The following is a 27,804-nucleotide window of genomic DNA, read 5'->3' as shown; positions in this document are numbered from 1 at the left end:
ATGACAGAAAGAGTTTTATTGTAAATCAGATATAGAATTCAGTAAAAATTTCATTCCCACACTTTATCTTGAAGATAGTTAATTTCCCCTCACCTTCATTTCGTAAAAAAAATGGTTGAAAGTGATATTATAAAAGAGAGAAAATAATCACGGCAATAAATTAAAAGACAAGGAAGGGGGAAAAAACATCAATGAAGGAACAAACAATCTAGAAGCAACAGCAGCAGCATCAGAGACAGACTAAAGCAGATTTAAAATAGGTTGTCCATTACAAAGGTGCTTTTAAATTGCTTAAAACAAATAGCAGCATAGAAGAACCATAAATACAAGTGCACACGTGCCCCTCATGGAGTTTTGTTTTCTTAACCAAAACAGTAGTACTCATCAGACTCAATCTTGGGATGTTTTTGCAGGGACTGTGAGTCATCTATAAGAGAAGAGTCACTGAACTGGTCCATGTCTGACGGAGTACGTTGGCCTGGGACATCGTCCGCCAAAGTGTCCAGGTAACTCCCCACTGATATTCCATCCAGCCCATCGCTACAGTCCTGTAAACTGTTGTAGCTGCCTCGCAGAGAGGTCTCCTGACTCTCCAGCAAGCTGCAGAGGCTGCCGCTCAAACTGCTACCCCGGCTGACGATGGCTCCTTTTTCTTCAAGCATCCACTTGATGGATTCAATGCTTTCATTGATGAGCAGGAGCTGTCGCATAAGACTGACGTCGGTGGCTCGGAGATCGATCTGTGAGTGCAACAATAATCAATCAGGATTGGCTTGTTTAAAATAAATAAATCAACTTAAACACGCACATAGGGCTGCAATCATTTAAAATCCAGCTTTCTTAGACCTGACGTAGATGTTCAAATCATTCACCTTATATCATGAACATGCTAATTTGTTGCCTGATGGTTGGTGGTTCTGAGTTTCGGAATATGAGATATTAAGAGTACAGCCTTCCAGTGAGAAGCTGAGCAAGCAACCAGCCCAAAATACCTTTGACAAAATAAGCACCGCACTGGGCTGTATCCACACAGCAAGAATACATGCATTAATATTGATGACATGCCAGAGTCAGATTTCCAAAATCAGACAGGGCCTGCATAATGAGCTCTGCTTCTTTGGGCAGTGATCAGCTTTACTCCCTCATTAGCATAACCAGAAGCAGAATTAGGCCAATGCTGAAATGAGCATCATACTTATTACTGGTCCCAGTGGCTCGAAACAGAACAGAAGTTAAGCATACCGGGGAGTGTGTGTGTGCGTGTGTGTGTGTGCGCGCATGCGCGCGCAATATAATAATTCGCAAGATTCACCAAATGCTGGGAATGTATGTGAAAAGCTACATGGCCCAAAAGATGCCAGGCCTAACATCCCTTCCCAGGTTCATTTATTTTTATCGCATACTTTTCAGTTCACTTTCTACATAATGGGACACACGCAAGGCGGGCTGTCCACAAACTTTAAAACGAAGAATAAAACCTATCAGAGGAATCAAGCTCCACGTTCCTTTTCTTAGCTTGCCACTCCATTGTTCTTTCTTTGGTCTCCCTACCTTTGTCTGCTATCGTTTCTGCACCCATGTACACATGTGCAGAACAATTTCTACTCTTGTGTCTAGTCCTGCTGAGGGAGATGCTGCTAATGAGGCCAGTCATTAGGGGTGGATGGTTGATTCACAAGCTGAAGGCTCATCTTTTTCTTCCTGGGCATAGCTGATTACCTCCTCCTTCCTCTCCTTTTGTACCTCCTCCTCTTCACCTGTGTTTGCAAAGTGATTCTGGAGGCAGGCAGATTCACAGTCATTATGGCAGTGCTACTCATGAATGAAGCACAGAGTTTCATTTACATTATCTTCCCCACTCCACCCCCATATTACAGCTAAAATCTACTGTATATACTCAGCAAAATACAAATAGTTCCCTCGTACTGATCATGTGGAGCATGTTGCACTAATTTGGTTTGATCTACGCTGGCTCCCAATTCATTGCCAAGTTCAGTTCAACGTGGTAGTAATAACTGGGGCATCTGGAGGACCACCAGCTCGCAGATCATTTGGCATGCTGGGTTCCATGTGTCAATGCCTTCTGAGATCTGGTTGGCAACCAGGGCCTGCTCTGCATTGGCACTCAAGACCTTGCTCTGGAATTCCATCTCCAGGAAGTCTGAGCTGCCCTGTCCTTCTCGGTTTTCAGGTGTGCATAAAAAAACCTGTTTATTCTGCCATTTCTTTTCTGTGCTTTGAGAGAAGTTGTGGCGGATCCTCTGCTGTTAGTATGTAGTTGTTGAACAGGTACGTGTTGCATAAGGATGTGTCGGTCAATGACTGACTGCATATATGACGGTGGAAGTGTGGTTCTAAAACTGTGGGTCAAGACCCACCAGTGGGTTGCAAATATGTACAGAATTGCACTGTACATTTGAATTAAGGAACAGTATAATGTTGATGGACAGAATGAGTTTCAATCAACAAATGGGTTTTATTAGATGAATACAATCTACTGTGTATTATAGTATTTTATACTGTTCTCTTAAAGTTCTCTCTTTTTATATACACGAATATAACATCTGCATTGTTCACTCACAATAACCAGAGGAAAAAAAATTCCAGACTCTGAGGAAGTGAGTTCTTTATCTTGTTTTGGCAAGCCTCCTTTCTTTTGCATATAAATCTTTCCATGGAATCTTTCAAAATCTCCAGTCCGTCAAAATATCCTGAATTACACACTGCTGTTTTTTTTTTTGAATTATTGCTCTTGTGGCCTAGATCAATGGTTGCTGACCACTGGCCAAAAGACTGGTGTGTTCTTCCTGTTCCTCCACAGTTCCCATCTGTTCCACCCTCTTCTGTTTGTATTACTTTCACATTTCATGAACCCATCCCCCCACCAAAAAATCCTCATGAAGCCACCATCCTCCTTCCCCAGGACCCGAGTGTCATCTCACAGATGCTGTTCTTCTCACTATTCTCTCCCCAAGCCCTTCCCTCTCTTGTAAGTCTACATTTGCAGTCCTGTTTTAGACAGTAAATATTGTCAAACCTTTCTCCTGGACAGTGTCGTCACTAGAGTTTACGTCACCCAGTATGGAAGGTCAGCATGTCACCCCGATGGACCTTCTTCCATTCAATGCCCCAGGCGATAAATGTGGTGATGCACCATTACCCCACCCACACTGGTTTTTTGGCTATAACTTTTGACAGAATAGAGCTATTTCAAAGTGGTTTGTTTCACTGTGTTATGCATGACATTACACATCAATTGATATACAACATGATGGTATTATTCAAAAATACCAAGATTTTAAAAATCTTGGCAAGTAGTGGTGTGCACCAACTGGTGTGGCTCACACCCCCCACATCCCTAGCAATGCCACTGCTCAAACAGGAGCCTTCAGGAATGAGAGTAACAGTGCAGCCTGGATCTGGACTATGGTGGGAGCAAAGTTTTAAAGCCCTCCCCCAACACTGTGGTCCTGCTTCCGATCACCCTTCTGCTGCTTGCTATTAAGAGAATAGAAAAGCAAGTTAAAATAACTTGTACTTTGATTCTCAGGTATACTGACTGGTAAAAGGGTATGGGAAAATCAAGAATGTGGAGACAGGATGCTGGAAGAGGTAACATTTGCTTTGCATGCCCACTAGGGAGATAAAGCGGGGTATAAATTTGTAAATAAAATAAAACAAACATGTTTCTTATTCTTACAGCCCAATCCTATGGTTTTTCTACCATAGCATGCAACTGTGTCAAAACGGGTTGTGTGACATGCTGTGGTGGTGGTAGATTGAGAGGCTCGGGAGAGGCAAGGGAAAATATTTGCCCTTACCTCTCCATAAGCCTCTCAATCACCAGTGCATTTCCTTGGCCCTGCACCAGTTCTTTAGCAAGCACAAGTCCAAGGAGAGAAAGGGGCACGTTGGGAGACGAGGAAGGGCACAGCATCCAGTGCAAGTTGCCTGTACCAGGTGCTACCTGCTTTTGACTTCCCATTCCAGCCTCCCTGCCGCTGACTCACCATCATCAGCTTGCACTCCTCTGTCCTCCAACACACGCTGAGCCTCTGAGGCCTCTCTGGCAATGGTCTGCAAGCATATGGCTACATGCGCTTTCAGATCACCTTCTACAATGGTCAAAAAGCAGCAGAGCCATCAATAGGACTGGGTCGTTATTCCTTCTTCAAAACCTCCATTGTTGGATGTCTGAATCCAGGAATCCAGATGTTTGCAGCGAATGGAAGAGATTACAGTCACACTTTTAAACATCTCTTCCCCACCTCTGCTCACATGGGGAGCTAAAATTTGGATTCACAAAGCTTGAAATTCAGAATGGCAGGTGTTTCAGCAATATGTTCTATTTTTAAAAAAATTTAAATTAGCCTTCTTCCATGAACATAATAATTAATTTCAAAACAATTAATAAATTCGCTAATTAAATTAACTTTATGTTTTCGGCATTACAACAACATAATCCTTCGGCACATTCCTATGCTTGTTTACTCCCACTGTGTTCAATGGCGCTTATACCCCAGAAGTGTCCAAAGGATTTCGGCGTTCAACAGTGGATGGATCTGGAGATATACTCAGCAGTACTGTAACTCTAATTATGTTTCCAACCTATCATTATGTAAGAATTGCAATGCACTTGTAATTGCGGGCTCGCTTTTATCTACCTGCCTTGTTTGAAAAGCCTTCTACATGTCAAACTATAATGCACAGTAAAATGTAAAATAATCATAAAACTAAATAGCCACCCAAGCCTAAAGGACTATCTTTATAGCATTAGCACATTTCCATCTGTAATAGTAGACTCTAGTAGTATAGCTTGTTATATGTGAGATAAGTTAGTAGTTTCCCAAAGGGCAAGTCAAATACTAAGAGCAAGATCACCACTGGTCATCACATCTCCTACTAGAAATGAAGCAACATTACTAACACTTTTGGGTGGTTGATTTTGCTTTAATATTGCAAACCGCCATGGATGTCTTGGCCAAGGCAGAAAAGTGGTACAAAGATGCAATCAGTAAGTCAAAAAATGCACTGAAAATTCTATAAGAAAAACCTGGCACATTCTAAACTGTATAAATCAGTTTCCCAAATGGTGGGTCAGGACCCACCAGTGGATGGTGACCTGATTATTGGTGGGTCATGAAACTGAAACTGACAAGCTGATAGCTAGTAAGGAAAATGTATTGAGTCCTATGGAAAGTGAAACTGAGCTTCATGTGCATGCTTACTCGTGAGTAGGTGACCACAACTCAGTCCTTTTCAAAGGGCAGGCTGAGAGGAACTTAATGCCACCAGAACGGTCCCAATCTGATGAACACAGCCCCCCAAAAACCTTCCAGAAGGAAGTCCACCCTCTTGCTGACAAGGAAAATGTATTGAACCTTATGGAAAGCAAAACCGACCCACATGTCCACATTTACATGCGAGTAGATGAATGTGCCTCTTCCTCTAAGGAAGACCAGGCAAAGGGGAATATCAGAACAGCAGAATGGTCTTGATCCAATGAACGTTGACCTCAACAAACACTCCAGAAGGCACCCCCCTCATAGTCAAAAGGCTAAAAACAGAGGCTTGAGTGGCTGGTAAAATGAACCCATTTTTTTAGTCTAGTATAGCTAGGTGGGTCCTGATAGAATGTCATTTTAAAAAGTGGGTCCTGGTGCTAAAACATTTGGGAACCATTGGTATAAATTATACAGACCAAGCCCATTTTCATATCTTTCATGAGCTGCATAATTTACCCAGCAATTTTTGTTATTCTTCAAGTTTTATTTTGCTTCCACTAGCTAGAAGATTGATCAGAGCTAGATGAAAGAGGGAAGCTCCATTTCCCAGAGAACTATTTCAGCAACCATCCTGGTTTCTGAAATTTTGCCATGTCTTCCACTTATCTTTAAGCCAAGCATCACAATGATAAAGGAAAGAAATTTGCATTGAAAAACACTCAACCAGCTGAGCTTCTCAGGAAGCTGAATTTTGTGCCCAAGACCATGTTTTGTCTTTGTTTTTATGGTCTTGCAACCTACAGTCAGGCCTGCTTAACAACATACTTCCAACAAAGTGAGTGGAATAAATGCTCGTCCATGTTCTAAAATGCAAATGCAAAAAGGCAGGCATTTCTACACATTCATGGCAGTTCAATCCGCAATCCTCTTTAGGGGCACGAACTTCACTTTGCCTCATTCCCTTCACACAGCAGAAGTGACACACTGTCAGAGGAAGTAGGTACAGCCCTGAACAACTCAAGGCCTGATCTGTGTGCATGCATGTGTGTGATATAGACTGCACCACCTCAGGTTGTGGGTATCATTCCTGAGTGCCCCCTCCATGTAGAAAAACTCCCTGCAAGAAAAACCCAGAGCATTAGAGAGAGGGCTGAACTAGAACTGGCCTTTTGGGTATGTTAGAGTTCTACATAGGTAACTGTTCAAAAATGTAAGACTTCTATGGGGAGTATGAAATGCTAGTCCAAGACTTCCACCTCATTTTCACCTTGTTTTTGTACTTAAAGACATGTACATGTAGACTGACCCCCTAAGACCGACTCTTAGCTCCCTCTTCTTATATTGTGCTGAAGGTGTAGGGTATGTTTCCTAGCTTTCTGAGCTAATCTGAGAAGTCCCAGAACATGTGGGAGGATCTCACACTGCAGCTTATCTCCACACTGCCACTGCCCCATCTTCTCGGAGGGGCGACACTAGTGAAGGCAGCAGTGATGTTATGGGGAGGGGGGGGAACTGTCTCACAGAACGAAGCCTGTAAGGCCTGTGACGGCATTTGTCCCCTTGCCCCAGAGTAAGCCCTAGCAGCTGCAATGGGTCAATTTGGACATGCACCAGCAATATCGCTAGCACAAATCCACATTGATCCATGTCAGCAGATCAGGCCAAGCAAAGGGGATAGGCTTTGGTTTTTGGGGAGGCCCACAAGCAAGAGACGAAGGCAGTGGCCCTGTCCTGCCATTGCCATGGCCCTGCTGCAGCTGCTATTCAGAAGCACATGGAAGTATTTTCTATCCGTCATGAATAGTAACCATTTTTCAGACTTATCTTCCAACTTTGCAACGCAGTGGAAAAGTTAAGTTTAAAAATTGTTGTTGCAGCATTAGAGCTACAGCACAAACTATTAAGTCCCACTGATTTCAGTGGGAGAAATGTAATCAAGGGAACTTAAAAGTTCTGACTGACCACACCCTACACATATTGCAATTTTCCATTCAAGGGGTGTGTCAAAAGGGCAATGCTTTTTTAGTGTTTTCATTACTTCAAGTACCTATATGGAAAATATTTCTGATACCACAGATAACTCATTCTAATTTTATTTTTCTATCAGGGCTGGACTTGTTTTGCACATAATACAATATAGATTTCTTTAATCTTAGAAAACCCCCTAAAACACAAAATGTGAACAGTAGCCACCACCTACACACTATATTTCTTAGAAACTCTTAGAGCACAATCCAGAGTGCTCCTTGGACTTTTGCTGGGTTTGTGCTTCTTCAGAGGTTGGCTGGGCCAGCACGAGGATGGCCTTTCAGAGGCCAAATCCAGCCTCCGGGCCACCCTGGGAAAGTAAGTATGTGCCAGTTTGGGGAAGTCATCGTGGGTCTTTGGGGAGGGCAAGGGGAGGGTTTGGGGGCGTTTGGGGGCAGGGCAGGTGGTAGGTAGGTAGGGGACCAGCCTCTGGCACTTAAGCTGGATCCTAACCTCCCTCCTGAACAGCCCGGCATTACACTGGGCTGTTTGGATCTTCACCAATTATTTAGCTGGTGCAGATCTTAGTAGCACGATTGAGGTGGCTGGGGCATTACTTGGGGCAAGGGGACATGTCCCCTTACTCTGAGTTGTGCCAGCTTCCTCCTAAATGAGCTGCATATGGTGCAGACCAGTTGGCCTGCCTATGCCAGTGCAGGTTAGAATTGGACTGTTAATAGTTTCGTGTGAAAGATTATTTTCCCATTGCCACTGACTTTTCTGAAGTGTGGATTAACATTTTTTTGTACTTCTGTTATGAAGCATTGTAGAAACAGACTGTGACTCTTCAATGCATCAGAAACCTATGGAAAACTGGATTCACCATAAGCACACTTAGATCTTACATATCATTTTTACCAACAGCAAATATATTTACTCCGCTGTGAGCTATCAAAAGTGTGCGTTATCTTGCTGTTTTTTTTTCCCCAACCAGGTTTTTCACAGAAGTCATATGTAACCCCATCACAGACATCATCACATGCTTGGATCCCTGCTCAGTTTCAGGCAAGCCAGCAAAGCAAATGGGACCAGGTAAGCTCAAAGAGCATCCAACCCAACCAGCACATTAGATTCAATGGAAATGCCTGCAAAGTTTGAGCTCCTGGGAGAAGCAACAGGTATACGGGCCCATCCTAAAATACTGCTGTACCTGTACCTGCTGTACCTGACTACTACATATTTATTAAGGCCAGGCAGAATTAAACCATATGTCAAGGTACTTCATTTTAAAATTGCTGAAGTTAGATAAAGCCATGCATTAAAAAGGGTGGAAAATATCCATAAATCATGCACAAGACTCATTCTCTATATTATATTATATTATATTATATTATATTATATTATATTATATTATATTATATTATATTATATTATAAACAAGAAGGCTCACTATTATTTTCTATTAAAGCACCACTTGGTACTGTTCCCTCAGAAATGAATAGGGTGTTTTATATAGGCAAAACCCCAGCTGGAAGAGCAAAATTTAAGAGGCAATCCACATGGTAGAGCACATGTGATTTCAGAGGAGTTCTGGAGAGCAGCCAAGGACAGGAAGTGTGCTATGCACAAGTTGAGTGGGAAAGCTCTGAACTATTTTAGAAACTGGTTTTAGGATCAAGGTTTCAGATTTGAGACTCCTAATGCGGTTTTCTATTTTTTATTGATGCATGTATTCAGGTACTTATTTATTTTAATTAGTTGGATGAATTTATGGTTCGTTCCAGCCTGCAGGCCTTTTGAAGGAAGGGTGAGAGTATAATACAACACATCTTACTTCTCTAGCCCAGTACATCATCTACTTATTCTTAACCAGGTAGGCTGAATGCCATAATTCACTGTGAGAATGAAACCCAACCACACAATTTTCATAGCCATAGTCCACTGTTGGAACCATTTAACTAATGCACTAGTGCAATCAATTCAGAGGTATAACTGAGGACTGAGGGCCCAATCCTATCCAATTTTCCAATGCTGGTGCAGCCGTGCCATTGGAGTGTGCGCTGCATCCTGTGGTGGGGAGGCAGTCATAGAGGACTCCTCTAAGTAAGGGAACATTTGTTCCCTTACCTCGGGGCTGCATTGTGGCTGCATTCATGCTGGAAAGTTGGATAGGATTGGGCCCTGAATCCCTTTAATCTCTACATATTTAATTGTCCAAACATGTTTTTCCTTAAATTCCATAATACAAATATAGAAACTTGTCATGATTGCTTCAGAGCCTAATTATGACTCCTCCTTTCTCACAATAAATTTTTAACTGAAGACAAAATAAATCACATCAAGATGACTTGGGTGAGACAATTCAACCAAGCATCTACCATCTCTTATTTTCAACTATTCACAATTTGTGTCAGCAGAGCTGAGGGAATAGATCAGTCCCATTCACAGCAACACTGAGTTTTATTATGAATTTCACTGAGGCAAGGAAAGAACTGCAGCCATTGTTATTGATGTAGAAGAAGAAGACAGGAAAAAGAAGCTAGTGAGAAGTCCTGTCACAGTAGGAGAGAGCAATCTACAAGCATTTAAACTAGAACTAAGGGTGCAATCCTATCCACACATACCTAGGAGTAAGCCCCATTGATTATAATGGAACTTTCTTCAGAGTACTCATGCATAAGATTGGGCTCTATGTAGGTAATTGCTCCCCCTTCAGGTGGGGATGAACACACACATATCCACACCCTCTGTTATTGTACAGATCTAACTTGCATGTTGTCACCCTTCCAACAGTTTGGAATACTCTGAATCCCCAGTTTTCTGAAGCTCCTACTTCTTTAAAAGAAACAGTCATGACTGCTTTATGGTTTCTGACTGACCTTGTTGATTAAAACAGAGATCTACATTACTGCAGAATCAATTGTTCGGTTTTTTGCAGCTTAATAAAAATGGTGCAATCTGAAGCTCTCACAAATCCTTCTTTAGACTTTTTTTGTTGTTTGAAGGTAGCCAGCAACTTTTAGCCAGAGTGGTGTAGTGCAGTGGTTCCCAAACTTTTTCAATTGGCGGCTCTCTTGATCTACTGGGCCACTGGCCGCAGCACCCTATTAGGACTACAATCCTATATACTACACAGCGTGGCAGGATATTTGCGAGGATTCCATGGCTCCTCAGGGAGCCACGGCTCACAGTTTGGGAATCACTGGTGTAGTGGCTACAATGCTGAACTAAGACTAGTGAGTCACACATTCAGGGCCCCACTCAAGTCATAAAAAGTTCACGGGGTGACTTTGTGCCAGTCACTATCTGTCAGCCTAACTTACCTCATAGTGCTGTCATAAGGATAAGGGGCAGAAAGGACAGGATATATATCAAATATAACAAACTTTTATGAAACTTTTCCAATAGTAACACTGACTGAAAAAGTGCATATTCCAGTGCTGCCAACTGACAAGCATCTATTGCTCTTTACAACCATAAATCAAAATAGAACGAGGAAACAGCATAGCGCCAGGCCATGACACACATCCAAGCACCTGTCATCTCCAACAAGGAAGTGTGCCAGGCTGATCAGATCTAAGTCTTGAATACTGAACAGCAAAGTGTCCGTAGCCAAGTGCTGCTAAGAGGTAGAAAGACACATGTATGAGATTCTCCACCTATGTTAAGTACTTGGCTTTTACCATTAGGTATTTCACATACCTGTGTTAAGCTGCTGATTTGTATTTAGAGAAATGCATGACATTTTGCATTTCTGCTAGCACAGGGTCACTCACAGAGATGGCAAATTATATTTATTAAACGTATCCCAACTTCATATACATGCAGACAGACAGAAGAGCCCTTGATGAAGTTCAACTTCAATCATCTACATCAGGGGTGCCCAAACTCTGGCCCGCGGGCGACTTGTGGCCCAATGCAGGTCCCCATCTGGCCCCCAGAGGTTTCCCCATCTCCTATGGGCACTTGGCCCTCACCCCAGCCCGCGCTGGCCTGCCACGCGAGCTCCGCGCCTTGCTTTCTCTTGCTGCCGCTGAGCTCAGGGGCAGCGAAGGAAAGATAAGCCCAGCGCACGCGCAGGGCCTTTTATAGTGGGAAGGTAACGTGAGACTTTCAGGTCTCGTGTTACTTCCCACTATAAAAGACCCTGCACGCTTGCCGGCTGGTCTCTCCCTGCCTTGCCCATGGGCTGGGCTCCGTTCGGCTCCCCTCCCCTCCCGCAACCTGAGCCAGGGGAGTGCAGGAGAGAGAGAGAGAGAGAGAGAGAGAGAGAGAGAGAGAGAGATCTTGCACAAGGGAGGGGAGGGGAGGGGAGCGGAGCCCAGCTCAGCCTTCAGCACATGCCTTGACCAGCCAGGTAGGCAGGCAGGCAGCAGCACATGCCACCCTAGCTAGCAAGGAGGGGCGGTTAGGTGGGCAGGCAGGCAGGTAGGCATGCAGCTGGGCAAGCAGGCAGGCAGCCAAGTGGGCGGCCAGGCAGGAGCACATACCACCCAAGCAAACAAGAGAGGGAAGGAGGGAGGGTAAGGGGGCATACGAGCAGGCGGGTGTATGTGTGTGAAAGTGTGGAAGATCTCCCCCCTTTGTATGTATGAATGAGATCATAAACTGGCTTGAAGATCTCCCCCCCCCCCCTTATTAGTGTGACTAGAATCATAAACTGGCTTGAATTCATTCATTCATTTTCTGTCTCTAATATTTTCATTTATGTAAATTTATTCAAATTTGAAATGTAAATTAATGCTTTTTTTTTTCTGGCCCCTGACAGTGTCAGAGAGATGATGTGGCCCTCCTGCCAAAAACTTTGAGCACCCCTGATCTACATTGAACAACCAAATCTGTGCCCTGATCCTGAACACCAAGGGAACATTAATAACCGCCAGTAACATTACAGCCTTACTTGGAAATGATCATTTTATTTCTGAGTATGCATTCTTAGGATTAGGTTGTTAACAACAGCAAACTTACGTCCCTATTCTAATTTAATAATGGAAAAAAGAATGGGCAAAGACATTATGAAAAGGATAGTTGCAGGGAGGTGCAAGACCTTTGCTGTCAGGGACTTACATGTGAGTAAACATATTGTAGACTCTTGCCCAGAGCACTGCCAGATTTTTTAATGAGAAATACAGCACTACAGGTGTCCTCTGTTATCCATAGGAGTTCCATTCTGCCCCCACCCACAGATATGGGGGAACCCGATATAAAGAGCAGCCCTCTGTGCCTCCCCACATGGCCATTACCTTTGTTTTCCATTAGAATTGATGGAAACACAGGTGTTTCTTGCTTCACCAAGGAACATTTTTGCTTAACTGAAGAGTGGGACATGTGGGCAACCAGCCTGCACACTACAGGGAGGAGGGTAATCAAAGTTCTTGCTTCCTGTTAACATTTGCTTAGTCTCCCTCTAGTGTGAAACCACAGACACCAGATCCACAGATATGGGGTGGTGGCGCCTGTATATTAACTGCTGCAGGAACCACAGTTTTGCATCACTTAACCACGGGGATCCCTGTTGTTATGCGATTAGTCATTAGGTGAACATTTAGCCCAATCTAGTGCCTTTGTAGTGCAAACAAACACTCCCTGCCAGACACTAGCTGGCTGCACAGGCTATAGGAGATAGATTGCCTCTTCTTTGCATTAAGAGCCTCTTTGTTGTATAAACAGACGCTCTGCTAATTACCCCTGCTAATTGGGTAAGAGGCACTTTTTCAAGTGGGTGCTCCTTTTTTTAGCAGGGGGAGAGTAACTGGCCCACCTCACCCCAGCACTGTCTGTTCTAGTGGCTGTCTGCTGGTGTTCATTTGCATTTTTTTAGATTGTGAGCCCTTTTGGGACAGGGAGCCATTTAGTTATTTGATTTTTCTCTGTAAACCGCTTTGTGAACTTTTAGTTGAAAAGCGGTATATAAATACTGTTAATAATAATAACAAACAGATGCTCTGCTGCAAGCTATGCCTCACTGCAGATCTAACTGCCTCATTAAGAAACTCTTTATTATGCTTTGGCCACTGTCATACATGCGGTCCGTCATTAAGCGATGCACACTTGTAATTAGGTTTTCAGTTGATTGCAGAAAAGGAGCATCTCAGGATCACTAAAGGGACGTAATGTGGAAGCAACTTTGGTGCCCCCCCCCAATTATTCCACAAGCTGTGAAATGTAAGCAGCCTACTGATATGCATGTAGGATCTGCTGAAGGCACGGGGGGGGGTATACACTAGAGAGGGCAATCCTGAAATTAGGTGTGGAAAATTGCTTATGGCAACTCCACACTTGACATAGCAAACAGGACTGCTGCATGTATACTGGCCCTGCACATTTGTTTTCACCCAATGTGTGGATATCATACACTGGCAATTATATCTCTTTAAACAATGCATTCACTGGGCTGGAAACCCCAGTTGCCTAAAATGTGGGGGCGGTACTCACAGTTCAGAAAAAAAAAAAAAACCTGATTTAAGAGCTCATAAGTAAAGTCAAGGTTGTGGCCTAAGGTGTCCAGTTGTTAAGGTCTGTATAAAAGGTTAGTTACACATGAAAATTAGCATAACCAGAGGGCTAATTCATCTCTTCAGTCATTGAAGAAGCCTGGATTGCTTGTAATAAAAGACAGATGTCTGGCATATGGCAGCAGGAGGGTCACTGGGACTAAAAAGAGAACTATTGAACCGCAAATGTTTCTTTTTCCCTTTCATGTCCTTGGGAAACAGCGACAGACGAAGCTGGGCAATACAGGAAGCGTCAAAGCTCTCCGGAATTAATGCAGTTGGCGCTGCAGTTGCTTCACGGGAAGGAGGCAAAAGTGTACATTTTATTTGGCACACATTTCTGGTCATATGGAAGCGAGAGACGTGCTCAGAAAATCCCTTGTACAAACGTACTGATGTTGTCAGACATGCTAATACAAGTGTAAACACTGAGGTCAATGCCCAGTGATAAAGAGAGGCTGCTGGTGTCAGAAAATTTGCAAGCAGATGGCGCTTGATTCATTATGATGTGTTCCGGACATCTGTCTCAAGCAGCAATACAGAACTGTGGCTGCGGAATATAAACATTCGGGGGATGGCCTGAAATCTGCGTATTATCTGTGTCTGCTGGGGTATTTATTGCCGCTTCTTTGGAGACAGGACAGAGACTAAACAGTACGCCATGTTCAGCATGAGTGGGACAGCTCTTGTTTATGCCTGAATTTGGACAGGTAAGTGAGGATTCTGAGCTGCTGATCCCTCTTAATCTAATTGGTTTAAAGCCTGGCCTGATGGACTTGTGAGCAAAGAGTGCTTGGTTAGGCTATGAGCAACTGATGAAGTTACATTTAAAAATAGATGTGTATGTACTCACACATGCATTAAGTACAGTGTAAACAAAATAACTGTTGTTGTCGACTCTGGTACAATGAGGGAACTACACGATCAAATGACCACTGAACAGCCTAGAGATTCCAAACCTGGCAAAGCAGTTCTCTGCTTATGACTTGATGGCTGGCGTCACACATCTGGTGGAAGATCAAGGATCAGACGAGATTATGGTTATTAAGAAAACACACACATACCACTTTTCAACAAAAAAAAATTCTCAAAGTGGTTCATGTAGCAAAAGAACAATGGAAAGATGGTCCTGGAATTGGTTACTCTCTCTCTCTCTCGCTCTCTCTCTCTCTCTCTCTCTCTCACACACACACACACACACACACACACACACACACACGAGAAATACCAGCAACAGCCATTGGAAAAGAAGCCATGCTGCCATGAAATATAGGCAGTTGTTTTCCCCTTGCTAAATACAAGTATTTCACAGGTCCCTCTTTGCCTGGTTAGCAGGGAATAGAAGTGACACTAAACATGTCGTCTTTCTGTCTTTTCATTTTTTAAAAGTGGTACCCTGGGGTAGGGAATGTCTAGGATCAGGAAGGGTAGAGAGATAAATAGCCACTTCTGATTAAAGTTGCTTCTTTGAACTGCAGTGCAGGGGGACAAACCACCCACAATCCTAATTCTGGTTGCCACATCTCATTGTAGAGCTGAAAAGGTGCAAAAAAAGAGGGCAACCCAAAGGAGATACTGTAAGTCTACAGTGCCTGGGCCTTTGCAGCTTGGAAAAAGGCAATTAAGGAAAGACATGGTTGAGACCAATAAAGTTATGCATGGAAAGGAAAAGAGTGGACATAGAAGAGCCTTCCCCCCTCTCTCATGATACTAGAACTAAGGGTCATTCATTGAAACCGACTAGTGGGTGATATAGGACATTCAGAAGGAGGCATTTCTTCATGCAGAGTGTAAGTAGTTTATGAAATGTGTGGTTGCAAGATGTAGTGATGAACAACAGCATGGATGGCTTTAATGGAGAACTGAACACATTCATGGGGGAGGGGGCAGGTTTACCAGTAGCTACTAGTAGCTGTGTGTGCCCTCCAGATCCAGAATTAATGTGCCCATGAACACCAATTAAAGGATGCCTTTCTCTCCTGCTTGTGAGCTTCCCAGAGGCAGCGAGTGTGCCACTGTGGAAAACAGGATGCTGACTAGATGGGCCTTTGGCCTGATCCAGCATGGCTCTTCTTGCATTCTTCCCCAATATGCCGAGCTTCTTGGGGAATGAGAAAAAACTTTCTACAGAGCCCCATCCATTCTCTACAGGTTACAATCTGCACCAATCATGGTACTGACAGAGAAGGAGCAGGTTTCCAGAGAGCTCCAGAAACAAGGAGAGAGGAGCTGCTCTCCTGATTGCCAGCTCCCTTCACTCCCCACTGTAATCCTCTCCCCATCACTGCATACCTCCTGCTATATTCTTCAGTCTGTTCACTGTTGAATGCTTTCCCCATCCACCTGTGGAAGTCAAAGGGTGTCGAATCTATAACTTTCCCTGACATAGTTATCCTCCAAAAGAATACTATTGATTAAATTGAAGGAATTTAATCCAGCTAGAAGGTTTCACTAGTCTGGCAAAGAAATACAGGTGGTGCCTCAGCATTTGCCATTCCGCTGCATTCCCAGATGCCAAAAATCCATGGATAATGAAAACCGCAGGTCAGGGTACCCAGACCCAGGGCTCATGAGAGAGGGGTAAAGGGAGTAATTCAAAGGTCAAAAAGGGGGCCCAGGAGTCAAAGGAGTGGGCCCAGAAATTAGCTGCTGGGCTGAGGAATGCACACATGACACTCCTTAATACATCAAATCTGGGAGAAAACTGGCCTGCTACAGTCGGTCCTTGGCCTGTGGAACCTTACCATAAAGGAGTACATCTCAGGGACACAGCTGCAGGACTACAGCTGCTGCAGAAGTAAGTTTTGGTACATAAGAACATAAGAACAGCCCCACTGGATCAGGCCATAGGCCCATCTAGTCCAGCTTCCTGCATCTCACAGCGGCCCACCAAATGCCCCAGGGAGCACACCAGATAACAAGAGACCTCATCCTGGTGCTCTCCCCTACATCTGGCATTCTGACTTAACCCATTCCTAAAATCAGGAGGTTGCGCATACACATCATGGCTTGTACCCCGTAATGGATTTTTCCTCCAGAAACTCGTCCAATCCCCTTTTAAAGGCGTCTAGGCTAGACGCCAGCACCACATCCTGTGGCAAGGAGTTCCACAGACCGACCACGCGCTGAGTAAAAAATATTTTCTTTTGTCTGTCCTAACCCGCCCAACACTCAATTTTAGTGGATGTCCCCTGGTTCTGGTATTATGTGAGAGTGTAAAGAGCATCTCCCTATCCACTCTGTCCATCCCCTGCATAATTTTGTATGTCTCAATCATGTCCCCCCTCAAGCGTCTCTTTTCTAGGCTGAAGAGGCCCAAACGCCGTAGCCTTTCCTCATAAGGAAGGTGCCCCAGCCCCGTAATCATCTTAGTCGCTCTCTTTTGCACCTTTTCCATTTCCACTATGTCTTTTTTGAGATGCGGCGACCAGAACTGGACACAATACTCCAGGTGTGGCCTTACCATAGATTTGTACAACGGCATTATAATACTAACCGTTTTGTTCTCGATACCTTTCCTAATGATCCCAAGCATAGAATTGGCCTTCTTCACTGCCAATTCTACAAACAGGACACTCTCCATTCTAGTGTAAGCCTAAATACTATGATGTTAATTTTCTGCAATGATTTTCTATATTTAAACGATTTTAGAGAGACTGGTTTAATTTGGTTTTCCATATTACTGTAGCTAGTTGCCAACACTGTGCAGGTGGATAGACCTGAGCTCTGCATTGGGAAGCCCAGTAGACCTGGGCTCCAAAGACTTTGCTGGCTGTTGCCACCCACCCCTTGCCCTGTTTAGTTTCCTCCCCATTTCTGTTCTGCCCACCCCTCCTCTTATCACCCTCCCCCACTCTATTTTACCCCTACACACCCCTTTGGGAAGGGGCCCAAAAGAAACTTTGTACCCCCTGATAAAATTCTTCTCAGAGGCCCTGCCCTGACCTCTGAACATGATCAGAACTGTGCCCTGGTCTGGGGAGGTCATGTGTGGCCTCCTCGGGCCTCAGAAAGGCCCCCTGGTTTCACTGAAAACCAGTCTTTAAGCACTATGAGGGGTCACAGAAAGGCTCCCGGACACAACTGGGTTCCAGTCATGTTCGGGAGACTCAGTGGATCCTCAACCACAGTTTTGGGATATGTGATGGGTCAAATCCACTGGTCCCAAATCTGTGGATAAAGAGGACACACCTGTAGTTCATACTATGGAAAGCCTCATTGTTCTGGGGAAGTGAAACAAGGACACCTCCATTGCCATCTTGTCTGTATATGCCCGCCAGGAAAAAGGCAATTCTCACTGAGTACACGCACTTGAACCTGGCCATATCCGTTTTATATACAAAACAAACATGTTCAACAAACATCTAAGGTACACAGTTAACTGAAATTCAGTAACTTTTTTTTTGCAACTTTTAATTTTTAAATTGGTTAATATTTAAATATTTTTTTTGAAAACCAATAAAAATAACTAATAAAAAATGATCAAATTTAGTCATAGTTGTTCATCCTGTAATATATTTTTGAATGTTTTTCTGCCAAGTATTTCATGTGTCGCCTCATATGCCCTTGCAAAAATATTGTGAACATCAATAACAGTAAGTAGTATAAAGACAATCATATCTGGTATTAAAACTTTTAACAGCAGATGGTTGAAAAAAGACACAGAGGACCACACAAACGCTAAACACAGCCAAGGCACACAAGTGTTTACATTCTGATATAATATATGTTCATCCCCGAGGGAGAGCTAGAACTCTTTTGGCATGGTGTGGTCTTAGGAGTACTTTCCTTTATTTATTGTAGTTTAATTTCCTCAAATGTTTTAAGGAAATACTCTGTTTAATAAGGCACTGTTGCTGGAAAGGAAAAATTATGCAGTGTTTTTAAAGTACGGAATGGTTTGCAGTTCCTCATAACAGCGATTAGGGATTGAACAGTAATATAATCAATGAATTGGATCCTTACCAGTGTTTGCAGGAGTGGAACAGCACTTCTGCTCAGGTAAGGAGGAAATGGGATTTCTGCTGTGATGTCCCCATCCATCAACAGACCACCATGCCACACCCAACACTATCCCACACTAAGCCTACAGGACAGGCATTGCAGGAGGCCAGAACAGAAGAGGAGGCATGAAAACCCCATTCCACAAGCAGCGTGCTCCATTCAGTTATCTGGATCCAAGCCTACACATTTTCCTCTGAATCAGACCTCTTGGTGTTGCATTGTGAAATGTGGGTGATGCGGGAACACATGTCCCATTCACTTAGTTATTCTGAATAGTCCAAAATAGGGTGGCAGAGGTGGGGGACAAGTGCTGAAGAGCCAGAACTTAAATGCCAGTGGCCTTAGGGATGAGCAGCCCAGCCTATCCTGCGCTGGAACAGGCAGGCCAACTGGCCTGCGATGTATCCAGCACAGGGTTGGAGGTGGTTGTGGCGCAACTTGGGGCAAGGGGATATTTTCCCCCTTACTCAAGCACTGCCCCAGCCACCAAAATGGGGCTACTCAGGTCTGCGCCAGCTCGTGCAGACCCAAGCAACCTGGTGTTAGGCCAGGCTGTTAGGGAGAGGTGTTAGGATCCAGCCTAAGTGCCAGAGGCCAGTCCCACCCCCCTCCTGGGCCTGCCCACTGGTCTGCCCACCCTCCCTCTTCCCTAGAATGCACACAAAACGTCCTCCCCTCCCCAAACCTCCATGCTGGCAGCCTGTTGCCGGTGTGAATTTACCTTTGCCAAAGCTTTCTCCAACACGGGGAGACTACTGCATGTCCTTGCACTGGCCTCCCCGACTCCCACAGTGGTGCAAAGTGCTTAACAGCACATTTGTGATACCTGGAAGCCGGTGCAAGTGACTTGCACCAACTTAAGAGTACTTTAGCATTGCACTCTAAATTGCATTAAATATTTGTAAAGTGTTGTTTGAGGTTACAAATTTAAAATGTGACTAGTGGTCGAATTCTATCCTTGCAGGGTACAGTGGCTCCAGTGCAGCTTCTGCTGCATCCCATGAGCACAGGTAAGTAAGCAATTGCAGAGAAGTAAGTAATTTATTACATACCTATTCCGTTGCTCCCTGGGGCCCAATGAGCCTACACGGATCTACACCAGCTATTTTGCTGACATGAATCCAATAGGTCCAAGAAGGCATGTCAGGCCTGGGCCAGGGGCTCTGGATCTCAACGGAAGTCATCGCCGCTGCGATCTGCCATGGCCCACCCTGTCCCAGACCCTTCCCTGTCATTAACTTACCTAGTGCAGTGGAAGTTCTGTGGGCTGCTGGCACCTACACAAGGCCTCCTGGGCTTGGCACTTGCTAAGCAGTACAGAGTTACTGCGGTGTCAATGAATTTCAGGATATGCTGGCAGATCTTATGATCTGCCAGTGTATTCAGCCCATAGGACTGGGCCGCAGCCCTTGTCAGTCACCTCAGTTCCATTTCTACACACTGAACAGAATGGTGGGAATTGGAAGCATTCTTACTTCATACTGAGTCAGTGGTGGGCAGTTCAGATGATACTTCTAGTTGAGAACCCTTCCCCGTACAATTAAACACACTTGCCAAGAGGTGGATGTGCTACGAGTGCACACGTTCTTAACCGAGTGTGATCACTGCAAAACTGAAAATACCATCTCAACTAGCCCTGAAGAGGATATTGTCTGAATGCTTCTTCTTTATGCCACCATAAGGAAAAAAAGAGCTAGAAACTTTTTTCAAGTTAACTGAAATTTTAGCAAGAAGCCTAAAATAACCTTTCACAGATCAGGCCCCCACCAGCCTTCTTGTGGCCACAGCCCTGTTGGAGTAACAACTTCTAAACTCATTTCAGCCTGGAATTTCTTAAGCTCAAGAGACACCTAAGTGATTGAAAAGACTGGTAAGGACTGCTTTCATCCCAAGTACGTGATTATGTAAACAATAGCAAGATCATTATCTCTAAAGGAGTTCATAATGCCAGAGAAACACAATGATGTCTAGGAAACCTCTGAAATAGTTGGCATGTGCCCAAAGCAACTTCGGATCTTGCCTTACACACAGAGCTGTAATTTTAGGATAGCAATCTTGGAATTCTGACCCCAAACAAACTCAAAGCAGATAAGCAAAACAATGTCCTGATTTCGAGTTCCAGCAGAACAGTAGCTGTCACAAAGCTTATATGAAGCTTGAGGATCAGACCCCACGCCATCTAGTCCATTCCCATGGTTTCCACTGTCCACAAGGAGATTACGTGCTTTATTGCATCTGATGTTCCAAGGTATACTGCCACTGATTATGGAAGCCTAAATTTTTTTAGCTGTTGTGGGTAATATGATTGACAGATTCATCTAAGCTAGTGCCCATAAAGCTTACTAAGCAATAAATTCATTTGTTGTTGCTTAGCCTCCCTTTGCCCTCCTCTCACACTATGTCACTAAACGAGAAAGTACCTGCATTGAGTTCACACATTTCCCAGCACTGTGAAGGATGGTGCTTGTATGAATGTGGTAGTGAAGGGGTCACAAACTCCTATTGCGATCTAAAAATGTTCAGTTGGGTCTAGAACTGCATGCACAATTAGGATTCCTAGATACAAAGGGTTTCCTCCTCAAAAAATGCTCTTGGCCCCAATTCAGCACACATATTTCAGACTGCTGGACTGGATTGAATGTTTTCCAAAAGGTCATCTTCAGGCAGTTCTGGGATTACATAATGTCACTATGCTTGTCTCATATACATTTAAACTGGCACAAGTATCACGACAACTTGTTTTTCATGACTTCACAACTTGACTTCACGACTTGTTTTCATTGTTTTTCTATGTACCCATAGTGTGTGCGTGCCTGTGTGGACGAATGTATGTATATGCGTGTGTATATGTATACCTGCATGTCTATATGTATACCTGCCAGTTGATAACACTTTGTGCGTCTAACAGAGTTGGTTCTGGTCCAAAAAGACTTCTTCCACAATAAAACTGTCTGTCTTCAAGGAATCACAAGAGACCAGCACAGTTACCCCTTGGCAAGTTCGTACAGAAAGGTACTATAGTATCACCTTGATTGAGGAGCTACTGGGGAGTAAACTGGACTATCTGCACACTGCTGAATTTCATCCATTGCACATCACAAGTTGACATGGGTCTCCCAAGTCACACATATAGCAATAGCTTTCAACAGCTTAGCCAATCCAGTGGCATCGCTAGGGGGTGCGGGCCGCAACGGGTGACGCGCAAGAGGGGGGGTGACGCGCATTGGGAGGGTGATGCACTAAAATTGTGGTGGTTAGGAGCAATATCATCATGTTATATACCGTTGGATGCAGAATTTCGAGCAGAATGCAATGCAAAAAACCAAAGTGAAATATCTCATTTCTATCAAAAGTTATTGGCAAAAAAACAGAAAACAAAAAATGCATGGAGCCCAATGGAAAGAGAAACCAAGGGGTATCACGCGTTTACTCATGAGTAGGTGAACATGCCTTAGTTCATCTGAAAGGGCAGGCTAAGAGGGATCCAACAACACCAGAATGGTCCTGATCCAATGAATGTACACCCCAAAAAACACCTGAGAAGGAGGTCCCTCCCTCCAATCTGGCAAATACATTGAGCCCTATGGAAAGCAAAACTAAGCCACATGGTCGCGTTTACTCGCGAGTAAGCAAACGTGCCTTGGCTCCTGGGCAGGTCAGGCAAAGGGAAATGTGAGGCCACCAGAATGGTCCTGATTTGATGCAACTGAAGCTCAACAAATGCTCCAGAAGGCAGCCCCCCCCCCCCCATAAAAAGAATGAAACAGGCTTGACAGGGTAAGGTGAAATTTTTTTCTGTTTTAGGCTGCAGTCCTATCCACACTTTCCTGGGAGTACGCCCCACTGACTATAATGGGACTTACTTTTGAGTAGACAGGCATAGGATTGGGCTCTCAGACTTGCAATGCCAGGTGGGTCCTGATAGTGATATGCTTGAAATATAAGAACTTAAATTGAACTGGGTACTGGGTAGGGGTGAAAATCTTACTGATTCTTTGGGGGGGGGGGTTATTGCAGGCAGGCTACAGAGAAAATTCACCTGGTGGAACAGGGCTGGCTTTCCCTTATTTATTGATTTTACTTTAATTTATTTATAATTATTTATTTTAATTTGCTTTATGATGAGTCCTGGACAGATTGTCATTCTAAGTGGGTCCCAGTGCTAAAAGTTTGAGAACTGCTCCAATAAGGTGTTAGTAAGTTGACACCCTGGGGGGAGGTGACACCACTAGTGACCAAAATCACAAAAATCAGAGTTTGGAGGAATAAGACCATCATGCTATATATCAATCAATGTGTAATTTCATGCAGAAGGCGATGAAACAAACTATGTTGAAATATCTTTATTCTATCAAAAGGTACAGCCAAAAAACCAGTGGGGGCAGGGTGATGGTAGATCACCACGCCCACCACCTAGAGTGTTGCCCCACCCACTGCAGGGGGTGATGTGCTGGCCTCCCACACCGGGTGACATGAACCCTAGTGACGGCACTGCCAATGACAACTCGTCAAATTGCTCCCCCCCCCCATGGCACTTTGCAACTGTGATCAAAGCAGCCCTGGAGCAAGGAATAGCAATTGCTCTCTCTCTCTCTCTCTCTCTCTCTCTCTCTCTCTGTGTGTGTGTGTGTGTATTGAACAAGCAACAAACTTGTCCACCCATCTTCCAATCTGTGGCAGAAAAACCAAGGGTTTGTATGTTCAAGAACAGCACTGTTTGAGTGGACAAGGGAAATAGGCTGAATAGGTAAACAGTGTCCCTATTTTCCTGGGGGGGGGGGGAAGAGTGCCTGTATGAGTAACAAGAACAGATACTGTTGGGTGCATAGCATACCCATTTCATTCCCTGGACAACAAGTATTTTGTTGGACTGCTTAAGAAGGGACTGGGGGTCAGTGGGTCAAGCATTCAGGCACCATTTATCTAAGGGGCAACTGACAAATCCTACTTCAGCCACATAGTTTCCCCTGCAATTCTCTTATTCTTCTGGTTTGGTAAGAAATTTGGCCCAGTGGCTGATGTGCCACCCATGAGGAGTACTTTGAGAGGGCTGTTTTTGGAAACTGTGACAGGCTTTCATGACTTTCATGGCTATTTTTCCTTGGAAAAATGTTTTATTTACCTCACCTGTCATGGCCCAGTCCTCTAGCCATTGTCACTGTGCCTCCTCCCCTGGGGCTGACTGCTGTTAGGCAGTCAGTGCCAGATGTGAAAATCACACTGGCAGCGCACAAAGCCACATGTTGCTGGAGTGTCTGTGGGCAGGCCAGAGCCTTCCCAAGCGGATCAGAGTCTACTGCCAATGCTGATGACGATAAGGTGGCAAGGGAGACAGAAAGGGGTGAAGAGGGCAGAATGGGAAAGTGAGTGGGTGGGGGATGGGTGGATCAGGTCCAGGAAGGGGTGAGTTTGTTGGCAGTAGCAGCCGCAGATTCCTCACCTCCTTCCTGGACCTGATCCATCCATCCCCCATCCAGTCACTACCCCATTTTGTCATCACCATCCCCCTCCCGCCTCCCCTGCCAACACATGGACCAGAGCAATGTGGATCTGAGCCAGTTATTTAGCTCCTGCAAGTCCAAGTAGACCTCCTCACATCACAAAGTCTTAACCCCAGGTAAAGGAATAATTGTTTCCTTACCCAGAGGAGACCTCAGCAACAACCCGCCTTGCATGATGCAGTAGAATTCATTTTAGCACTGCTACATCAGCATGGGGGGGAGGTCAATAGGACCAGGCTCTTAACATACATAACAACGGTTCTACAGAGCTGGGTTGAGCTCAGTCCCCAGTGGGATACAGGTGTCTTCTGGGCTGTTGTTCCTAAACGGGCCAGCAATGCTTCATTTCTAAAAAGGAGGTCCTGGAGTTCAAATTGATTTGACTAAGTGTGCGGCTGTAATTGGTTGTGAGAAAAAGACACTCTGCATATGCTCTGTGGAACTTGATCATCACTTCAAAGCATTCCAGGAACTAGCCTTGGTACTGAGAACAGATTCAGGATTATGTCCAGGCACAAATTATGGCTTTGCAAAAAAGGGTGAGGATGTGTGGGGGGAGGGCAGAATTCATTTCCACAGAAAGGATGGAAATGACAAGGGAACGCCAAACAAAGAAAAAAAAAAAAGTCTGTTCCATTGGGAAACTTCTGATTTATGGAAACAACTGTCCTCTTTAAATGTAGTGTTTCCATTTTGCAATGGGCAAGTTTGATCTGACTACAATAAGAAACAAAGTGCTCAACCCACAACTAGGGAATATCTGCTATTTCTAGGTATATTGCATTTGATGAAGGACTATCTCTCAGAGTATCCAAGTGCAATACAACACAACAACAGATTCTGAGACAATACTCAGATACGGGGTGGGGGGCAATAATAATAACAGGTACAAATTCACAATGAACCAGCAGGTAGCAAGCACATAGGTTAGGTCATGACCACAATGCAATTCTACAGTCCCTTCCTGTAATTCTGATTCCAGTGTTTTTATGAAAATTGGAGATGTACAAGCACTGGAGAAAAAGTGCAGTGTGGCATGGTTTTCTTTTTAGCTTCTTCTCATGCACTAATGTCACCTTCCCCACCCACAAACTTTGGATTGTGTTGCAGCTCCTGCCTACAATTCTATGCAATAGTTTTGTGCTCCGATAGCTTGCTGCAAATGAAGCGGAACACACACACAGGGCACAATCAGGTCTACTAACCAGGTCTACTCAAAAGTAAGTCCTATTTTGTTCAATGGGGCTCACTCTCAGGAAAGTGTGGTTAGGATTGCAGCCACACACACACAAAGAGAAGAGTAACACATTCTCTCAGTTCTAGTGTCTACAAGAGAGTAGCCCTGGGCTTCTCTCGAAGTTTGCCCTGGACTCCCAAGTCCTATGAACTGGGAAGCCTGGCCTCCTAACCCCAATATTCTGGCTGCTGATTGTGCTGCCTCAGAGTGGATGGGTAGATCTTTCTGCACATGCTCAGAGGCACTTCACTCTGTATTTTGCTGCCTTTCCAAAACAAAACAAAAACACAGCTCTGCTTTAGCAAGCAACCCCAGCCAGAATCAAAGCCCACATATTGTAACTGGTATAGCTGGAATGTTAGCTCTCTGTTTCACCTGGGGAAGTAGAGGCAGGCAGCAGGCAGAGTGCAGAAAAAGCGGAGGAGAGACCAAGTGCGGGAGAATGGCGTGCGCTCGAGCCAGAGGAGGGTAGTAAGGGGCAGTGCTGCCTAGTGGTTCGGTCCCCCTGCTCTCTCCAAGTCGCACTCACCATCTCTTGCCTGAGGAGGTGAAGTTTGGTCTGCAGCCTCTCCAGGGCGCTGGAATGGTGGCTGGTGCGGGGGCTGAGCATGGCGGCGGCCCTGGGGGCCAGGCAGGCGGCGGTGCAAGGAGCTGCTGGCTGGCGGTCTCTCTCCCAGTGGCAGCAGGCGAAGGGCTCCTCCCCCCGCAAGGAGCGCACGAGGCTGTCGGGGACTCTGCGCCCCAGCTTGAGCTCGATGTCTCGCAGGTCTGGCTGCAGGGAAGGCTCTTCCATGGCTTGGCAAGCAGGGGAGGCTCTTCGGCTGAAGGGAGCGGCGGCGGCGGCGGCAGGAGGGACGAGCGAGCCGGCCGCAGCCTCTCTAACCCGGCCTCTCCATGGCAGTCCAGTCGCGGTAATCCACCAGCTCAGTCAGAGGTGGGGGTGGCGGAGGGCAGCCGCGCCACGCCACGCCAGCCAGGTGACTCGCCTCCGGAGGCGGCAGACGCTGCTGCTCCCCGGCAGGGACATTCTCTGGGTGGCCACCTCCAGCCCTGGAGGGTGGCCCAGAAAGGCACGCGCCACTCGCTGCCTGGCTGGCGCAGGAGGAAGCGCTGCTGGGCTGGCACCCGGCAGGATCGCTCCGGCGCTTGGCGTGGCCGGGGCCAGCAGCAGCCCTCTCGCAAGCAGCCCGTCCCTCCTCCTCCTCTGTAGTCCTGATGATGCTGCAGGAGCGAGCGCGCCCTGGGTGAATCAGAGCCCGGACAGGCTGCTGACCAGCAGGTCGAGAGCTCCCTCTAGATTCCCCGGCGATGACGCCTTTCTTTCCCTGCCCCTCTGACACCACCAGCCTGTCTGCAGGCAGCCAGTTCTTGGAGTCCCCAGGCGGAAACTTTAAACCTCACTGGCAGGTGGACTAGCGGGAGGCCATGCCCAGACAAGGGACTCCTCCTTTTTGCCTGCAGAAACCAGCACTCCATTCTTCCCAGGTGATGTTTGTCTTGACCTGCCTTGCACTACCCCTGTCTGGCCCTGATCCAAAGCCGGTAGAGTGTAGACCTTTTTTGGGACACTGAAAAACTTTTTCCCCACTTCGTTTTACAAAGTAGCAACCCTACAGCTCCCTTTGCTTCTCCCTCTGGACCAGGGGTCTCCAAACTTTGGAGCAGGAGGGCCAAATCATCTCCCTGACTCTGTGTGTGTGTGGGGAGGGGGGGAGTTAATTTATATTTTTAATCTGAATCAATTTACATAAATGAATATATTGGAGGTGGAACTTATATGAATGAATGAAGGTCTTGCAATATCTCAAGGCCTTTAAAAGGCCAGCCTTTCCTTCGCTACTGCTTCACAAGTGTGAAACAGCAAGCAGTGGAGGGAGCCCTCAACCCGCGGCTCACATAAGAGGTCAAACAGTAGCCCTCACGCTGAGAGCAGTTGTTTCAGAGGCTCATTGGAGACTGGGGGTTGCCCGTGGGCTGTAAAACCCCAAAGGACTCACATGGCCCCCAGGCCAGGATTTGGGCACCCCTACTCTGGACTATGGAGAAGACAGGGCCTTAGGCGGGAAAACTAGTTCTGCAAACGAGAAATAATCCTATTTATGCACACTAATTTTGCAATGAACAGGTCTTCACATGCAATTAGTGGACAACCAAAGATAATATTCTTCCCCTGCTTCTCTTTAGCTTCCTTCCTGTTGAATTTTGAATTGTAAGCTTTCTGGGGCAGGGTACTGTGTTTTTATTCTGCCAGTCTCTATGTACAATGACAGATGACAGCAAACATTATATTCTCTGCATTTTAAAAAAAATGCGGAATCTCTCCATCACAAATTCTCAAGTCCTTTGGATTTCCATGGGCAATTCAAGCAAGCAAG

The 27,804-nt window shown here is 45.3% G+C and overlaps 1 protein-coding gene across 1 annotated transcript; it reads right to left on the bottom strand.

Annotated features, from left to right (window-relative positions):
* Positions 1-362: 362 nt before the first annotated feature.
* On the bottom strand, positions 363-26,263 carry LURAP1L (leucine rich adaptor protein 1 like). The gene is made up of 2 exons (XM_066618502.1): positions 25,959-26,263; positions 363-740 (listed from the first exon to the last, which is right to left on the bottom strand). Exons 1-2 carry the CDS (start codon positions 26,220-26,222, stop codon positions 363-365), a joined length of 642 nt encoding a protein of 213 aa, XP_066474599.1. The 5' UTR covers positions 26,223-26,263.
* Positions 26,264-27,804: the final 1,541 nt, after the last annotated feature.

This window comes from Tiliqua scincoides, chromosome 2 (genome assembly GCF_035046505.1).
Source record: "Tiliqua scincoides isolate rTilSci1 chromosome 2, rTilSci1.hap2, whole genome shotgun sequence".
Lineage (NCBI taxonomy): Eukaryota > Metazoa > Chordata > Lepidosauria > Squamata > Scincidae > Tiliqua > Tiliqua scincoides.
This window is presented reverse-complemented; position numbering and strand designations above follow the sequence as displayed.

Bases quoted from the DNA above. Each gene is read 5' to 3' on its own strand.
- LURAP1L (XM_066618502.1), bottom strand. From the start codon at position 26,222: ATGGAAGAGCCTTCCCTGCAGCCAGACCTGCGAGACATCGAGCTCAAG. The intron at 741-25,958 runs GTGAGTGCGACT...TTGCACTCACAG, and splicing joins ACCTCCTCAGGCAAGAGATG to ATCGATCTCCGAGCCACCGA.